The 18,447-nt window shown below is 42.0% G+C and overlaps 1 protein-coding gene across 5 annotated transcripts in view; it reads left to right on the top strand.

Moving 5' to 3' along the window:
• Positions 1-18,447, top strand: part of VCAN (versican) — a 124,730-nt gene that overhangs the window by 22,383 nt on the left and 83,900 nt on the right. For all 5 annotated transcript variants that reach the window (XM_083703072.1, XM_083703071.1, XM_083703069.1 and 2 more), the window contains exon 3: positions 9,765-10,130. In XM_083703072.1, coding sequence (XP_083559198.1) covers positions 9,765-10,130 — 366 coding nt within the window. The remainder of the gene's footprint in view (positions 1-9,764; positions 10,131-18,447) is intronic.

The raw sequence follows: 18,447 nt of genomic DNA, 5'->3' as shown, positions 1-18,447 counted from the left end.
TATAGTTAGCAGAGTAAAAACTTAAACACATTGCAGGATCTACCAAAATAGACCAGAGGCAATTGTATCTCATCCAGCAGAGCTTTACTGCTACTGAAGGCAAATAAGCAAAATGGTCACAAATCCAATACATAGAGTGGTACCTCGGGTTACATACACTTCAGGTTACATACACTTCAGGTTACAGACTCCGCTAACCCAGAAATAGTGCTTCAGGTTAAGAACTTTGCTTCAGGATAAGAACAGAAATTGTGCTCCGGCGGCGCGGCGGCAGCAGGAGGCCCCATTAGCTAAAGTGGTGCTTCAGGTTAAGAACAGTTTCAGGTTAAGAACGGACCTCCGGAACAAATTAAGTACTTAACCTGAGGTACCACTGTACAGGATTAGCACTGCCCACAAGAAATCCAGTTGCAGCAGACTTAACTTAAACGTACAATAACTTATAATAAGACTAAAACCTTAACACTGAGATACATGCTTCAGAGACAAAGTTCTGCAGAGATGAAGGGTGTTGGTATTATGGTCATAGCAAAAGTCTTTGTTGCCTCTCAAGTGCTGAGCATCTTAAAAAACAACAACAACAATTTTTTGCAATGGATAACAAGATGAGGTTTAACAGCACAGATTTTTAACTCAGAGGTCTGAGTCCTTTGAATAAGGGAAGGCTATGATTCTGATTGAGGTCAAAAAGGAGAAGAGATTTTATTCAATGTAGAGGGAAAAAATGTGACTGTGAGCTCCAGGAGGTGGGATGTAGAATTTATAGCTTCTCTGGGATCCCTGCCTATAACTACCTCCCTTTAAATTAATTAAACAGCTCAACAGTTCTTATAACTGCCTAGCAACTGAATGCATTAGCTCTCTGGGTGGAAGACTATTACCACATGTTCAAGAGGTGATTGTTTTGCAATATGTTTTGTGCACATTAACTAAAGAGTGGGATCCTTAGGCTCCCTCAGTGATGGGACGGAATTCATAGATAAAGACAGAGGAGGTTGGTGTAGAACCTTATATTTGCCAGGCTATACAACACAGACCCTCTAAGTGTCCCTTTTTTCCAGGGACGTCCCTGATTTAGAGAGGCCATCCTGGTTTCTGATTTGATCCCAGAATGTTTCACTTTTCCTTAGGATGTCCTTATTTTCATCTGGAGGGTATGGAGTTATCCAACCCCCGAGCTGTCTGAAGGCAATCCTGTATAGGGAAGCTTGTTTAATGTTTTATTATGTTTTTATATATGTTGGAAGCTGCAAAGAATCGCTGGGGCAACCCAGTAAGATGTGTGTGTGGGGTATAAATAGTAAAATTATCATTATGGAATGTGATGTCTCTATTTTCATCAGAGAAATGTCGGAGGGTATGACAACAGTGCTAGTTTGGTAAGAGTGCTGTTCGGAGCCCCCTTTTCCTCTCACAGAGCTACAATTCACAAAGTGGTTTAATGATCAACCCTTTTCTTTTAATCAAGAAACTCTAAGCATTGCACTTCTATGAGATGAGTAGGGATCTCAGCACCTCAACAAGCTACAGTTCCCACGATTTTTTGGGGTGTGTGTGTGTGAATCCATGACTGTTTAAAGTGCTTTAAATGTATGGCGCCGATGGGGCTCAAGGCTGCTCCATCTCTGGCTGACAGCCCTTCTGATTTCGGAGACTGCTGTAATTGGTTTACATCTAAAAATGTATACATTCAGAAACAACATTCAATAAAATTTTCCAGAAACTAAACAAAAACAAAACACAATGTTGTATGAGAAATAAAACTGAGTAAGAGTACTTAACCAAAAATAAAAAGTAACAGTCCAGGATAGCTTGTCTAAGCATATATGAGTTTAATAGCTCAGTTAGTAGAGCATAAGACTTAATCCTGGAGTTGTTGGTTTGGGCAGAAGATTCCTGAATTTCAGGAACTAGATGACCCTTGTGGTCCCTTCCAACTCTATGATGTAAAGGTCTTTACTGTCTGCCTCATGAATTACCTTGGAGGGTACATTCCAGAAGGTAGGTGTTATCACCAAGAGGACTTGCTTCCTTATTGTCACTAACTGACATTCTGCTAGTGGTGCAACAACAAGCAGGGTCCTCTTGGAAGATCATAATGATTTGCTTGGTCCGTACCAGGAGAGGCAGTCTATAAGATACCCTGGTCCCTAATCTGCAAATGGAATGCCTCCCACCTCAATGTCAATAGTATCTCTGATTATTTTATTTTGTATCAGTAGGCAGAACAAACATAATCCACACTACTATGTGTTGTGTCTAGCTGCCTGCTCTTGCTAGAAGGCTGAAGATATGGGCCCATATCTCAAAGAAGTGAATTTTTGCTATAAGGTACACCGTGTCTTGCGAGGGACACAGGTGGCGCTGTGGGTTAAAGCCTCAGTGCCTAGGACTTGCCGATCGAAAGGTCGGCGGTTCAAATCCCTGCGGCGGGGTGCGCTCCCGCTGCTCGGTCCCAGCGCCTGCCAACCTAGCAGTTCGAAAGCACCTCCGGGTGCAAGTAGATAAATAGGGACCGCTTACCAGCGGGAAGGTAAACGGCGTTTCCGTGTGCGGCTCTGGCTCGCCAGAGCAGCGATGTCACACTGGCCACATGACCCGGAAGTGTCTCTGGACAGCGCTGGCCCCTGGCCTCTTGAGTGAGATGGGCGCACAACCCCAGAGTCTGTCAAGACTGGCCCGTACGGGCAGGGGTACCTTTACCTTTACCTTTACACCGTGTCTTATGATTTTCTTCTCTCCTCTAGGAGTTTCTGCTTTGCTCTCTTCCTTTTTTGTTGTTGCTGCATTTATTTATGATATAATACTTATGCAGCCTGAGCCTAGCCATGTTGGGGGGCTCAGGAGGAACATCTGGGGTGCAGGGCGGGGGAAGAGTGTGTTGCTGCTACTACCACTCTGCCCATCAGCTTCTGCCTTAGGGGGGCCCCTTGTTTCTTCTATTCACAACCCCACACCCGCCAATAGCCCCGATTTTTCTGATACATCACTGATTGACAGAAGCCGCCCTGGCTCCTTATGTCAATCATCTTATTTGAATAACCCTACATTTCACTATTCTGAGAGGTTTGTTTTATACACCTCTGCCATGTCCTGCTGTCCTTACCTCTAATCTAAGTAGCCCATAACATTGTAACTTTTCCTCTTAGAGGAGCTGCTCCTCAGTGTCTTCAAGTGGTCCAGACACCAGTGAATTAGGTCTACTTGCAAAGAACTGTTCTCCTAAGACACTTTTACAGGGACAAGTTTTTGGAGGTTCCCAGCCTCTGTCTCCAGGGCAGTGATTTTCAGCAGCATAAAACCATTGATTTACTACCTGAGAGAACAATTCTCTTAGGTTTCCCTGCAGGCATGCTCTGAGCTGGGGTCTCGGCAGTTGTTGGCCAGCTTTCCAAGCTTACCTCCCAGCAGCTGTCTGGAGGGTCTTTCTTCCTGAGCCTCTAGCACATTTTTTTTTTAAATGTTCTCCCACTTGGCTCAGTAGTGCTTCCAGCATGATGATAAATGCTGCAGAACTGTGAAGCTGTGGCCTGCTTGCACTTATCTAGCTTTCAGAAAGTAGCTGTTATGTCTCAGCCTCTGCTGAAACAGCAGTCCTCACTTCCTCATGTGTTGTGATTTAGATTCTTGACTCTGAGGACTTTGGTCGCCTCTCCTTGACTCTGCTCGCCCTCCTAGGGAAAGCCCCCCCCCCTAGAAATCTTTTTGATGTCGCCCTGATCTTGCTCAGATAGACATTCATTGCCTGGCAAGATGCAGACTTACATCTGAGTGAAAATATCTATACAGTGGTATCTCAGGTTACAGATGCTTCAGGTTACAGACGCTTCAGGTTACAGACTCCACTAACCCAGAAAAAGTACCTTGGGCTAAGAACTTTGCTTCAGGATGAGAACAGAAATTGTGTGGCATCGGCGCGGTGGCAGCGGGAGGCCCCATTAGCTAAAGTGGTACCTCAGGTTAAGAACAGTTTCAGGTTAAGAACGGACCTCCGGAACGAATTAAGTTCTTAATGCGAGGTACCACTGTACACCGGGCTGGCCAGAGGCAGCCCCCAATTTGAAGCATTGCCCAGTCTGTCGGGTTTAAAGATTTAAAAACATTCAAAAGAAAGAGCAGGCACTTTGGAGTTGCCCATCAGCCGTTAGCATCTGACCAGCAGAATGAGTAGGCATGCAGGTCACCTGGTTAGTCTTCCTCACTATGGTGAGATGTATTATATTTCTATTTTAATTATGGTAATTATATCTAAATTTGCATCTGTGCAGGACATCTAAATATGTACATGAAACTATTATGCAAATCTGTGTCCTCATTTGGTGGCGATGCATAAATGACCTCCCTAGTGAACATTGCATTATTACATATCTTTTGACACTGCTGTGTTTTGTGAGAGTGAGCACATGTCCTTGCAAAGCCTTTACCCATTTTTGGACATGTGAACTATCACTTAGTATTTCCATTCCTTTCTTTCTTCCTCTGAAAGGTTAAGCAGGATTTCTGATGTCCTGGTGAAAACTAATTTGGCCAATTTCATGCTATTTGGTTAAGGTTTTCTTATTCATCTCTAGACTTACTTTAAATGTGTATAAGTGACCTTAACAAATATTTGCACGAAATATAAATATGCATCATTATTTCCGGCACCCCATTTCTCAGGAGAGGTGGCAGTGCCAAGCTGAACATATGGTTTAGGCAAATTTATTTTGCTTTGAAACATCCTATCTCTGGAAGTCTCTGCCAATTAAAATGGATACTTCAGCAGAAAGGGCAATAAATCATTCCTGAATTGGGAGCGTGGACTGCTACAGGAGCAAAAAAAATCACAACTCCATTATCCCCCCTTCCCCAATTCTTCCCAGTTACAGGTTTGATTAATCTGAAAGCTAGACCAGAAAGAACTCCCAGGGAAAGCTACCTTGGGCTGCCTATTATGGAATAGTTGAATATATATATGGCTACATTGTCATTTTTTTGTTCTGTATTGAACAGAAGGCTTGTTCATCATGCATTGTGGATGGCTCTACTATTGGGTACTATGAGCTTGTTGCTTCACATAACTGATTCTGTGTATCATGAAAGAGCAACTGATGGTTATTGAATTTGTTATAGTTGTGTTTTCATAGAGCCATAGAATTGTAGCGTTGAGAGGGGGACCCCCGAGGCTCATCTGGTCTAACCCCCTGCAATGCAGGAATTACAAATAAAAAGTCCATGACCGATGGCCACCCAACCTCTGCTTAAAAACCTCCAATGAAGGAGACTCCAACACCTCCCTAGGGAGTTTGTTCCTCTGTCAAATAGGTCTTGCTGTCAGCAAGTTCTCCCTGACGTTTAGTGGGAATCTCCTTTCTTGTCACTTGAAGCCATTGGTTCAAGTCCTACCGTACAGAGCAGGAGAAAATAAGTCTGCTCCATCTACCATGTGACAGCCCTTCAGATATTTGAAGATGGGTGCATGCAGTGCTTTGTTCTGGGGTACTCAAGAGTATGCAGTACCGACACCCCCCCAAAAAATATTAAAAGTGTGGCACGTACTGTAACAACTTCATGGTGAATACCAGCTCCCTTTTCCCTAAAAATAAATAAAGCATTGGAAGTACACATGCACATTCAATGGCTAGTGGCTTCCATGTCACTCAGAAGGTTGCAGCCGCAGAGATAAGAAAAGAAGAGTTGTTCCGTTGTCTGGAAAGGTCATTTCCTGGTTCGCGTGGAGAATCCGTTTTCAACGAAGCCCAGCAAGGGAAACACACCACTGTATTGAGGCAGCACTGGGTGTAGAAGTTTTGTGCCTCTAACAAATTTGCACCTGGGGCAACAGCCCACGCTATGCCACTGATTCCAGCACCTTGTTCTCACAGAGGCCAACCAGTTGAATATGGAAAATGAATGCAACAATACTCTCCCCAATTGGGATTCCCAAAAGCTTGTGATTCCCATCATGGCTCTTAGCCCCGTGTGCTTTGTTTTCTTTATTCTCGTTTGTGTATCTTAGTATGCAATATCTTCTCAACCTACTCTGTATTTCTCAGCGTACACATAAAATGAACATTTATAAAACATCCCTGGCTATTACTACATGCAAGTAAATGCTGTTTCCTAAACAGCTAAATAACTTACAGGTGTCGGAAGTGCTCATTTCTTGCTTTGCACCGTTGGTGGCCAGCACTAGTTCACAGATATTATGTTTCCCAATTGTTTTGAATTAATACATTAATTCATTTTGAATGGGCTTTTAAGGAAGGAAGGATGAAGTTCGCTTTTGTATCCAGGGCTGTCAAGTCGCATTGAATAACTTAATGAGGGATTAAGGGTTGGCATTCAGTGTTAGCAAATGTAAAGTTTCGTCTCCAGACATGCTGCAGGCAGGTTAGATGAACAGTAGCCAGTATTACCCTTAAGGATATTCTTTTGTTGTATGGAAACATTTTGCCGTAAAGTGTTTGCAGCTGGAGATGTATAAAACCATTGTAAAAGTCCTTTAATCAAGCAGGGACTATCCACGTGCTTTCACTTCCTCTTTGGGCCCTTCTCCCATAAAATGCTGTGGGATGTTTTATTTCAGTGATATGTTAAGCCCCTAGATTGGAAAGGCAATAATTAAAAGGCAATGATTTGTTGCCTGGAGTGTTTTTTTCTGGAAATAATGGGAATGTGGCTGTTTCCTCTAGATAAATGTTAAAAATAAACCGACACTTGCTTAGAATTACTTTCTTTTAAAATTTTACTTTGCTGAGTCTCAATAAACATTGAGCAAACCTTAGCAACGCAGTGTGCAAAGTTAGAACAATACAATAGTTCTAACCAGAGTGGTTGCTTATATACACTAGAAAACAGACCATGTTTTTTAGAATAAAAACCAACCTCGACCTGGCAAAAGGTCAGGATGAGAGCCTGGTACATGAACCAAATTTCCAGATCTTTTGGATCACAACTCAAACAAGCCACAGCCAACATGGCCAGTGATCAGAGATGATGGGAGCTGCAGTCTAACATTACTGGAGTGCACAACAAGTTTATTCTGTAACAAACTTAAATCTGTGCAGTATCAGCTGGGCCCAAGCAAAGGGATGGGTGGGTACATTTGGCTTTAACCAGGCCAAAGAGCTCCAGGGGAGGCCAGGCCTGGGCTACATGCCCATTTCTGTGAGGGGGGAAAACAAGTTAACTAGTAGATGGTGCATTGAAGATGTTTATACAAACTTTTTTCCATGTATTCATACATGATAGCCAGATCTTGTGAAATTTTCTGGAAACAGTGTTAAAGTAGAACAAGTAATACAGTGGTACCTCTGCATACCAGGTTACAGATGCTTCAGGTTACAGACTCCGCTAACCCAGAAATAGTACCTCTGGTTAAGAACTTTGCTTCAGGATGACAACAGAAATTGTGCCGTGGCGGCGTGGTGGCCCCATAACAGATTCAGGTTATGAACAGACTTCCAGAACAAATTAAGTTCTTAACCCGAGGTACCACTGTATTCTGAAAAGCGAGCCACTGGCCTAGGCTGTCCAGAGAATGAAAGAACCCCCACTGACGCATAGAGAAAAATCATGATGAAAGGGTCTTTGGAGTTGTGTGTTTTAACTCCAACAGCATGCTCTTTCTCTCCCCGCCATCACGGTGTATAATATCTGTAGCAAAATATTCCTCTTTCAGCTGGCTTGATGTCTGCATTCAATTACTGAGTAAATGTGGAGTCAGAGAGAGGGGATTTGTACAGTGGTACCTCGGGTTACATACGCTTCAGGTTACAGACTCTGCTAACCCAGAAATAATACCTCAGGTTAAGAACTTTGCTTCAGGATGAGAACAGAAATCATGTTCCAGTGGCGCAGCGGCAGCAGGAGGCCCCATTAGCTAAAGTGGTGCTTCAGATTAAGAACTGTTTCAGGTTAAGAATGGACCATCGGAACGAATTAAGTACTTAACCTGAGGTACCACTGTAGTTTGAAACACAAAGGAAAGTATGCCATCCTTTGTGTCATGCCCTCTCAAGAACTACAACCCCTAGTGATCCATAGTTCCTATAAGCATTTCCTGTGCACAGGTTGGAGAAACCAACAGGGCACAGCAGTGGAAGGGAGAAATTAGTGCTGCTGAAAATATTTACTGGGCCCAGGATGTAGTTGAGCACATGAGGTAGACCTCTGATCTAAAAATTGCGCTGAGCCACAGACTGTTGATCCACGGGACAAAGAATGGTGATGAAATGAAAATTGTCAGGGCTCTTGGGTATGATTTATATACATACATCTGATATTGCCCTGTGTTGCTAGAAAGACAAGCTAGGGAGCCTGACACACATGAAGCTTTAATAAAGGGACCTGAAGAAACAATTCATGCAGGTGACAACCATTTCGCATGGCGGTTCTGTCCCCAGCCCCTGCGTGATATCGGCAGAGTTCGCATAAGTGTGCCCCACTCTGTTCTTCCCTTTTCTGCCCCCATCCTTTTCTGGACCCCAAAAGATCCATTTGTCGGTGATAGCACGCCATTTGGATGCGCCTAAAATGCTTGCTGCCTGTACAAATTAATCTCCCAATTTTTCAAAACAGACAAGGCCTTTTGCTGGAAGAGAGTGAGGAAGGGACCCTGATTTCAATCTGTATCAGTCCTGGCTCTTCCCCGTGGGAAAGAGGGGCTGCATAATATTTAATGCTGTATTGTTTTTAACACTCGATTGGAAGCTGGGGAAACTCAGCCAGATGGGTGGGGTATAAATAATAATAATAATAATAATAATAATAATAATAATAATAATAATTATCAGCCTGTATCAAGCTCAATGAAATTAGGTTTGGCCATTGCTGTTAACTGTGATCTCTTATGCTGCAAATATGAGGGAATTCTCACAGACCCTTTCACATGGCCTAAGAGTTGTGCGGGAGCTGTTGGGCTGTGCAGGCTGGTTCTCATCGCCACCATCAATGTACCCATTGGCCACTCTTCATGCTGTATTTTGGATAGGATGGCTGTGGTCAGGAACCCCCCTCATGAAGGAGCTTCTTGTACATGTAGGGCCATTCCCACAGACACCCAGTTCCTGGTTGGCAGAACTTGGGCTATGTGCTGTGTACTCATTCTTTTAATGTGTCAAGGGGTTTGAGTGACTGCCCTGCTCCAAGGATTTAAATTAATGTCTTAAGACAAAAGGGATGATGAGAAGATAACAGGTGACAATGCCACCAATGTATATGGGTTGCTGTTTATTTTACATAGAAATGCTATCCTGAGGTGACTCCTTCCTGTAAAGGGGACCCCCCCCCCATAACTGAGATTCCATATTTTAAACGCAATGTTATTTTTCAGTGGCTGGGTTTTATGAGGCTCTATTTGTCATACAGGGCCTCACTCAGAAGAGGGATAGGCAACTTTCAGTCTTCCAGATGTTAATTTTATTAAATGTATATATCATGTCACATGCCTCAAAGGAGTCCTGAAGCAATTTACAGGACAATAAAGCACAAAAATACAATTTAAAAGCCATTAAAACAATATGCTCCTCCACTTCTCTTCCTATGGCTGTGCCCAAACCTGGGGCCATGGTTTGTTTCCTTCAGATGAACCATAAATGATAACCAAAGTTTTAAACTTTGGTCCAATGTGACATGTCAGACAGCTGTTTGAATCAACCAATTGTGGCACACTTTCAGCTGTAGTAATAGAAGGGGGCTATTGTTGCTTGAATTTTAAGTCTCTGTTGATTTTGTGTAGATCAGCTTTTGGCGGCTCACTTATATGCTATTTTCTTTACCAGAAAAAAGCCCACCGGTGAAGGGTTCGCTCTCTGGAAAAGTCATCCTCCCTTGCTTCTTTTCGACCTTGCCTACTTTGCCTAACTACCACAGTTCAAATGAACTTTTCCGGATTAAGTGGTCAAAGATCGAACAGGATAAAGGCGGAAAAGATTTAAGAGAAACCACTGTTTTGGTGGCCCAGAATGGGAAAGTCAAGCTAGAGCGAGGCTACAAAGACAGGGTGTCTGTTCCGAGCAACTGGGAAGACATTGGTGATGCATCATTGACTATGGAGAAATTGCAGGCAAGCGATGCTGGGGTTTACCGCTGCGATGTCATCTATGGAATTGAAGATACCCAAAATGTTGTCTCATTAGCTGTGGATGGTAAGAATACACTTTTGTATTTGTTCATCTGCTTTATCAGCTTACTTACTTAATTACAAAATGAATCATTATATATGAATGAACTAGCACGTTTAATATGTTTCGCAAAGCTTTTCCTGTTTGCCAGCAAGATACTCTTATATCTCAATTATCTTCTTAGCCTCCCTTTCTACTCCTGCTGTTTCTAGTTTCCTGGGAGAGTCAGTCTAAGGAGACAATGGAGTGTGGTGGGTGTGGCCTTTCCTTCTATTGTCATAAGTAGTCTGCCAGTAAGTCCTATTACTACTGGCATTGGTTGTTCTCCATCTTTTGCCTCTGGGCTGGCAATGGTGGGAGACAGCTGTTGTTTCGTATTTGGCCAGAATTGACCACAAAGCCTCCAATTGCTGATCCTGCCTTGCTTTTGGCTGCTTCCAGACCATTTGCTTATTGAGTGTCCATCCTGATTGGTTTGCATAGTGATGATGCCAGTTACTTAATGGCCATTCATTCTGATTTGTTTCTGGGGAGGTTAGATGACGTTGCATCAAAGCAAGCGTTATCCCACATTTTCCAGTGTTTTCCCCCCTGTTGCTATCGATATTGGAAAAGTTCTGATCTTTGGGGAAAGCAGGTTTGTTGTAGAAGGTCTACTAACTGGTTATAATTGCACAAACTGAATATGCCAGTATTTGATTGAATCCTACTCAAAAATAGTGATAGTTTGGAAGTACTTTCTGCTTTCTTCCCAGATACTGAGTTTCCTTTTATTCACCTTTCTTTGAAAGAGAGATGGTTCCCCACCCTAAATTCAAAACAACCCCTGTATTCATTGAATGCAGACCCTGCTCTTACTATGCTCAATCTAATCCCTTTTATGTCTTATCTATTATGATACTTCTTAATATTCCCAGTTTGGGCTTCATCACTTGTTTTCATTTTTATCAGACGTAATGCTGTAATCTCTCTGTAGTGGTTAAGAGATCAGGAACTGGACATGGGATGGCACCCTCCTCCTTCTCTTATCCAGGTTGAACCACAGTTAAATATTGCTTCCTCACTGTACTTAAATCACTAGTCCTTTTTACCAGGAAGTGATGCCCAAGGTGGAATCTACATATATGCTGAAAATGTTCTGAAAATGCTTTTTTAAAAAGCGTTTTTAAAAATAAATAAATTTTCCGTAAGGCTCACTATCTAGTGTTACATTGTATATTGTACTTAAAACGTTTTATTTGCAGCTGTATAGCTGAGTCCCAAGTTTGAGGCTGTTGGTTAAGAGAGAAACTTAGTTATTATTAACTGTAGTTAACATCATTGCTTATGTAAACTTCAGTGTGACTAAAGCTGCCAGGCCATGGGTAGAGGGAATGCCAAGAGGTCAGGGAATGCTCATCATACAGTTGTAGCATTGAAAGGGACCCAAAGGATCATCTAGTCCAATATCCTGCAATGCAAGAATCACAGGTTAAGGCACCATTTTTGACATCTACCACCACAGTAGCTTCCTTATATTATGGTGCCAAATTCATACAGGAAAAATGAGTTTAAAGATGACTGCATATTTGATCATTTTTATTGTCATAGGAATGTGACCAGATTTATAGTACTTAATCTGGCACACAGAAAGCCCAAATACGAACATTTCTTCTGCCCTCATCACTTGTATAATGTAATCTAGATGATACTGCTACAAAAGCAGACATTTAGAAGCACACAAGGTGATCCACATCATACATAGCTGGGAGCAAGGAAGAACTGAGTAGAGTAAAGCAGATGACTCAAACCAAGCTAAATGCAACGCTGAAGGCTAAAAATAGTAAAGGATGTTTAGGGTCCTTTTTCTAGCAAAAATTCCCAGGTCTGTTCTTCCTGGCACTCTTATGTACCGTATTTTTTGCTCTATAAGACTCACTTTTTCCTTCCTAAAAAGTAAGGGGAAATGTGTGTGTGTCTTATGGAGCGAATGCAGGCTGCGCAGCTATCCCAGAAGCCAGAACAGCAAGAGGGATCGCTGCTTATGCTGTGCAGTGATCGCTCTTGCTGTTCTGGCTTCTGGGATTCAGAATATTTTTTTTCTTGTTTTCCTTCTCCAAAAACTAGGTGCGACTTATGGTCTGGTGCATCTTATGCAGCAAAAAATACGGTAGGTCTCTGACTACACAGCAAGGGAACAACAAATGAGCTTCTTGAGGAGGCAAGGAGCTCCATGTTCTGTTTCTGTGCCCTTGCATAGCTACTCTTAACTTCCAACCCTGCCCAGTGGTGCTGTCCCCGCCTTTGCATGCCCACCTTGCAACATCTCTAGCCACTGTTCTTGATCCATCCATCCTATAAACTTTACAGGGAAAATGAGGGGAAGGTTCCCATTTGCTTTTTGTGCAGGAATCGGGATTGTGTCACGAAAGATGGTCAAAGTTGAATACAAGCTGGCAACTTCCCCCTTTGTTTTTCTTAAGCCTGTGGTGTTTGCGTGCAGAAATGAGATAATATGTCTTCCTCATGATAATAATAATATGGGAAGCATTACTCACCACAAATGATCAACTAAGCTCCCTCGTTTTATCAGACTGGTTGATAAGTGATGGGACTTTTTATATGCAACAAAATATGCTTGTCTGTTTCCTTTGCATTCCAAGGCTACACAGCATATCATCATATTTCTAATCTTTATTATTTGGCCTGGAGAGCTAGAAGCATATAGTCTACCCTCAACAGAGCGATTGGAGTTAACCAGAATTAATCAAGGTTACTGGGGTGAAAATAAAATTGAATAGATGGCATTTATGGAAAGCCATGATGGCAGTATTTAATGGGGAGAAGTATTTAGCTCAGTGACAGATGGCATGGTCTCAGGGGAGAGCATTGTAATTGAAAAGCGCATTTGTGCTATGGACTAAAGATTCCTATAATATCCACAAAATAAAAATTGATAACCACTGCTTCAAATCAGTCAGGTATAATGATATATCATAATTTTATTTGTATGCTGCCTTTCCACAGAAAGGAGCATGCTAAAAGTAAGAAGCCACCCTGAGCCTACATAGCTTTAACTTAGTTAGCATTCATAAAGAAAATTCCATATTGCAGGGGGTTGGACTAGATGACCCTCGGGGCCCCTTCAACTCTACAGTTCTATGATTCTGTGTTATTTAGCAGCATACTGAACCTAGAGGCTCTGTATAGTTATCATTGCATATAGCCATTTGTAGGCCCATCCTCCATGGATTTGTCTAATTCCCTATTAAAACCACCTGAGATACTAGTTATCACCATATCTTGTGGCAGTGAATTCCATAAATTAACTGTATGTTGTGTCAGACATAACAACTGCTGACCAAGACTGAGCATTGTATCCACATGTCATCTTCCCCCATCACCCCTCTCCCTCTCCCTTCAATTGCTTGTTAGGACTAAGGATAGCTGATTCTGGGTTCATTGCAGTTAGTAAGTAGAGATTAAACCACTGTTTCCTGATTTGATTATAATAGGAAACCGTGGTTTAACAAGCACTGGGAGTCTCTTAAGTCTGATGCACGAGCAAAGTGATTGGGGAGATACTAAAGGGAAAGTGTACAGTTTATTGGACAGAAACCATTATGCCTAAACAGACCCCGCTGCTTTTGTTCTAGGAGTATACAACAATAAAGCAAATACTGCCTCTGTTCCTTGTTACCCTTTAGATATATTGAGGATCAAACTGTGTCTTTCTTCTCTGTCATCAGTTTAAAGGACAGCTTGGCTGACTGTTCCATTTTGTTTCCAGCTGTCTTTGTAAACCAGCATTACCCAGGCACAAGTTGCAGTGCTCAATATATCACTCATGTCAAGCAGAACACATAATCAAAAGAAACGTCCCTTGGAAAACTCAAGAATTTCAGAACAACTTCAAAAGATTTTTCTAGGTCTAGACTCCCAGGAGATGGCAGTGGCAGATGACATTTTTATATATAGCTTTTATTTTTATATATAGCTTTCATTTTCTCTTTTAAAACCTCATTAACTCAATGTGTCAGTAATAGATCAGCCTTCTTTGTGTCTCTCTGACTAATATAGGGGAAGGGCTGTTTTCATGGATATTAGTCTGTTGATTTGAATTTGATCCGGTAGCAAGTTGGAATAATTAACGTTAAACAGAGAAAATTCTCATTCTCTCTCTCTCTCTCTCTCTCTCTCTCTCTGTGTGTGTGTGTGTTTGTGTGTGTGTGTGTGTGTGTGTGTGTGTGTGTGTGTGTCTTGGGGAGGAGGAAGGGTAATCTCATTTCCCATTTATATCAGTGAGGCATGCATGAGAGAACTCCCTGTGGGTTTCTGACTCACTTTTTTGCTACAGGATTTTTCGGACAAAACTCACAAGGAATGCCTTTCATTCCCCTTTGGGAGAGCTGTGTGAAAAAAAGTGGGAGAACAGTGCCCAAGGTGTTCAGTTTCCCACCTCTAGATGTTGCATAGTGGGGGGAAACCAAGTTTACACATAACAAAGAACTACAACAAAATCCTTGCTCTATTACGAACGGACCACCAGCATGATGCTACAGCAGCAGACCCTTTGCACTTTACGACATTCCAGTCTGAGAGTCTCCAACTTTGGGTGAGGGCCTTGAGAATATCAATGGAAAGCAATAGCACCCATGAATAGCCAAAACAATGCTTTGGATGTTTTCATATTTTTGGACCATTCAGTATTGACTTTCCTTACTGTTATAGGACATAATTTGCCACTTCAGTGGTTTGTCAGTCCCTGTCACAGCATCAGTGCCATCAACTTCCTCTGCTCATTTCTGTTGATCAGGCATAGGAGCAGGTCAAGCCAATGTTTTCATCTAGTCACAGAGCAGCCCTGTTTGCCACTGCCTCTCTGCTTCAAGGCATTATCAGCTTTGTGAGTACAGTGGTACCTCAAGTTACAAACGCATCAGGTTACAAATGCTTCAGGTTACAAACTCTGCTAACCCGGAATAGTTGAGAACTTTGCCCTAGGATGAGAATGGAAATCGTGTGCCGGCGGCACAGCGGCAGCAAGAGGCCCCATTAGCGAAAGCACGCCTCTAGTTAAGAACAGTTTCAGGTTAAGAACGGACCTGCGGAATGAATTAAGTTTGTAACCAGATATACCACTGTACTGCTCATCACAGTTTATTTTGGGTGTATTTAAATTGATGGTGTGGAGCCTCAGCCATGGAAGGGAAAACCTTGGACAGGGCAAGAATCTGTGACCCTCCAGATGTTGCTGGATTAAAACTCCCACTTCTGAGCAGATATGTCTACGATTAGGTTACCAGACATCCCCGTTTCCCGGGGACAGTCCCTGGATTTACAAATCAGTCCCCATACAAAATCCATTGATTTTGAAAAGTGTCCCCGGATTCATTGGAAAAAATCCGGTAACGTTAGTCTAGGATGGCACTCTAAGCTTGCAATGTCCCCCCTCTGTAGGTAAGGGCAGCTTCAGGGGTTGATGTAAGTCAAGGGAATGGGGCATGGGCTTATCAGAGACATTGCAAAGCAATAAACAGGACTTGTGGTAAAGGCCCATGATGCAAATTTACATAAATGTATAGAGTAGATTTGGGCAAATTAAGATGGGAGGTGAATAGAATTGCACTGGCACTTCACTAGGGCCAGGTGATATATCGATATATCGTGCAAAACCGTCTTGAAGTCCATATTGTGATATTGGTTTCATAATTTTTAACCTGACAATACATTGCAAATCATGATGTGTGAGTACATACTCTGTAAAAAACATGATGCGGGAAAAACCGTGAAGCCAGTCAGTGCCTCTACATAGCTCCATCCTTATTTCAGACATCATGATATATCAGTATATTGCGATGTTTAGCTGGTGATATATCACAATGTGGAAAACCAGATATTGCCCAGCCCAACACTGCACTCTGCAGCATGTTCACCTGCAACATAAGTGAAATAAAAACTAATAAAATAAAAGGAAGGAAGTGGTAGGAGATATGAAACCTGGCATAAAAGACTCTTTGTATCCTGCCCAAGAAGGAATACCCTTCTTCCAAATCAGGGTACTGTTGCTGCTGCTTTTGGTAAACTAAAAATATTTATTGAGTTTCCATCATGGATGTTGCACCTCACATTTAAGCTTGATCCTTATTTGGACATATGTTCTGAAAGTTCCTGTAATCATCTAGAGAACATGCTTAGGCTGTTCCAGCAGAATGCTCCCAATTTTTAATTCCATCTTGCTCCGATATCAGAAAGCTTTAAGCTGTCTTTCTGTTTAGATTTTAAAAGACGCTATCTCAGCCCCTTGGAAGCATACCTGCCCTTGGGTAATGATCACTGGCAGAAAGAAGCTGGGAAAACATTGTCTCATTTGTATATCTGCAGCAGTGGAGCATAACAGACTGAAATTGGGTTGCATCAAGTTGGGAATGTGCCACATCACAAATCCAAATTAGCTGGCAAATTACATTTTAATGAAGATCAAGATGCAAGCTGACCAGATCAATAGCTTCACCTATTTGTGGCCAAAGTCTATCTGGAGCCATTTTCCAGTTCATTAACCTGGACACCAGTTGCTGTGGTCTGTTGTTCACAAGGGAAGAGAAATAAGCAATAGCATGCCTGATTGTCACTTCTTAACTTGAAGCGATGGATCAATTTCGTCCTTTACAGCTGTCTAGACTGGGGTGGCCATCTGTTATGGAACCCACTGAGTCTTGAACCTTCAACCTTCAGGAACAGAGTCAAGGTTTTTCACTGCATGGCAGTTCTGTCAATTAGCGTTGTTATGAACGTTTCAATATCAAATAATAGCAGAATGTTATTCATAGTAATATTATCATTGTTATTGCTGTTACTTAGATAGTTGTGTTGTGTGGGGGGTGGGGTGGAGTGGGGTGGAGAAAGGGATTGTAAATTTGTTTAAATGGCATGTGGGAAATTCCAGGGTGGTAAACACCTAATGTAACTGGCTCTCTGCCATCTTCTCATAACATTAAGACCATGCCAAGCCATAAGCCTCTTCCAAGTACTGTTTGGCCAAATGTTAGCAACCCAACGGTATTCTGATGAATTATACATTTGGAATAACTCTTTGTGTTCTATGGAATCATTCCACATTTTCAGCGACGGAGAGAGGCTAGCATAAAAATTCATGGAAACTGTAAGGGGTGTTTTACAGCAAAATGCCGTATCCCCATTAAGCGCGCCTAACTCCTGCTAATTTCAGGAAGATTTGGATTGCAATGTTGCACCTAGTTAATCATGTTGAAATGTTTATTTGAGTTAGAACACTTTAGGTAATGCATACAGTGGAGGGGCCACAAGGTTATTGAGAAGACATACACATAACAGAAGAAAGGACATTTTGCCACGTTCTGAGGCTGCTTCAGGCTGTGGTATTTTAGAGTGGGCTTTGGTCACATACTATGAAATGCAGGTTGCACAGTTAGAGTAGATTTAGCAGTCTGATGCAGCAGACCTCCCCAACACTGGACTTTTTGCAATAAAGAAGGTGATAGGAAAATGCAATGGAAGGTGTGAGATAATGGTTTTTATAGAAATATTTACATGCCACCCTCTTTGGGTCCCTTCCAACTCTACAGCTTTATGGTTCTATGAATATAAGACCATTTCCCTCAGCTTTGCTTTTTGTGTAGCCGGTTAAGTTGCTGAACTGGCATGACTCCTACCTCCTACAGATCAAAGTGGGCTTGAATTTTATGCATTCTTTCAAAAGTTACACTGGTGCATTAATGTTTTGTGCATTATTCTTGTGTTGGTCATAATAAAAATTAAAATAAATTCTGCAAACTGTCCAAACAGGCTTCAGTTAGAGGCAATTAAGAGTGTCTCTGAAAATTACAATGTACGTTTAGTGACATAGCTTGTTGTGGAAGATACATTATTTCTCTTTAAAGAAACCCTTGTTTCTAACTTCTGTTGTCTGACAAGTTTTCTCATTTGTATGGAATTATTCATTAAGGAAAATGTTGAGATAGCTGTTGCACAGCCATATAAAGCACAGCACTGTCTACAAATGCAAGTATCTTTATTCATTTCAGATTCAAATATATGGCCCATCTTTCAACTAGGAGAAGAATACATAACTTTTCCCTTTTCTTGCGAGGAATCCTATTCAGAATAAGGGAATTTCCCTTAAAAAAGGGGAAACGTTGACAGCTATGGAAGAATATGTCCTCTAGCTAAGACTTGTCTTCACTGAATCTCAGCTTGATGGGGACTCCAGGGGTGGCTATGAGACTCCTACACCTCTAAAGTCCCATACATAATCTAAGAAGAGCCTGAAAGCTTTGAACCCAAGCACTGAGAGAATATATTCAGCCCTATTGTCTATTCCTTT

The sequence above is a fragment of the Podarcis gaigeae genome, assembly GCF_964106915.1.
Source record: "Podarcis gaigeae genome assembly, chromosome: 11".
Classification (NCBI taxonomy): Eukaryota; Metazoa; Chordata; class Lepidosauria; order Squamata; family Lacertidae; genus Podarcis; species Podarcis gaigeae.
The sequence above is the reverse complement of the archived record's forward strand: the minus strand, read 5'-3'. Positions and strand labels throughout refer to the sequence as shown.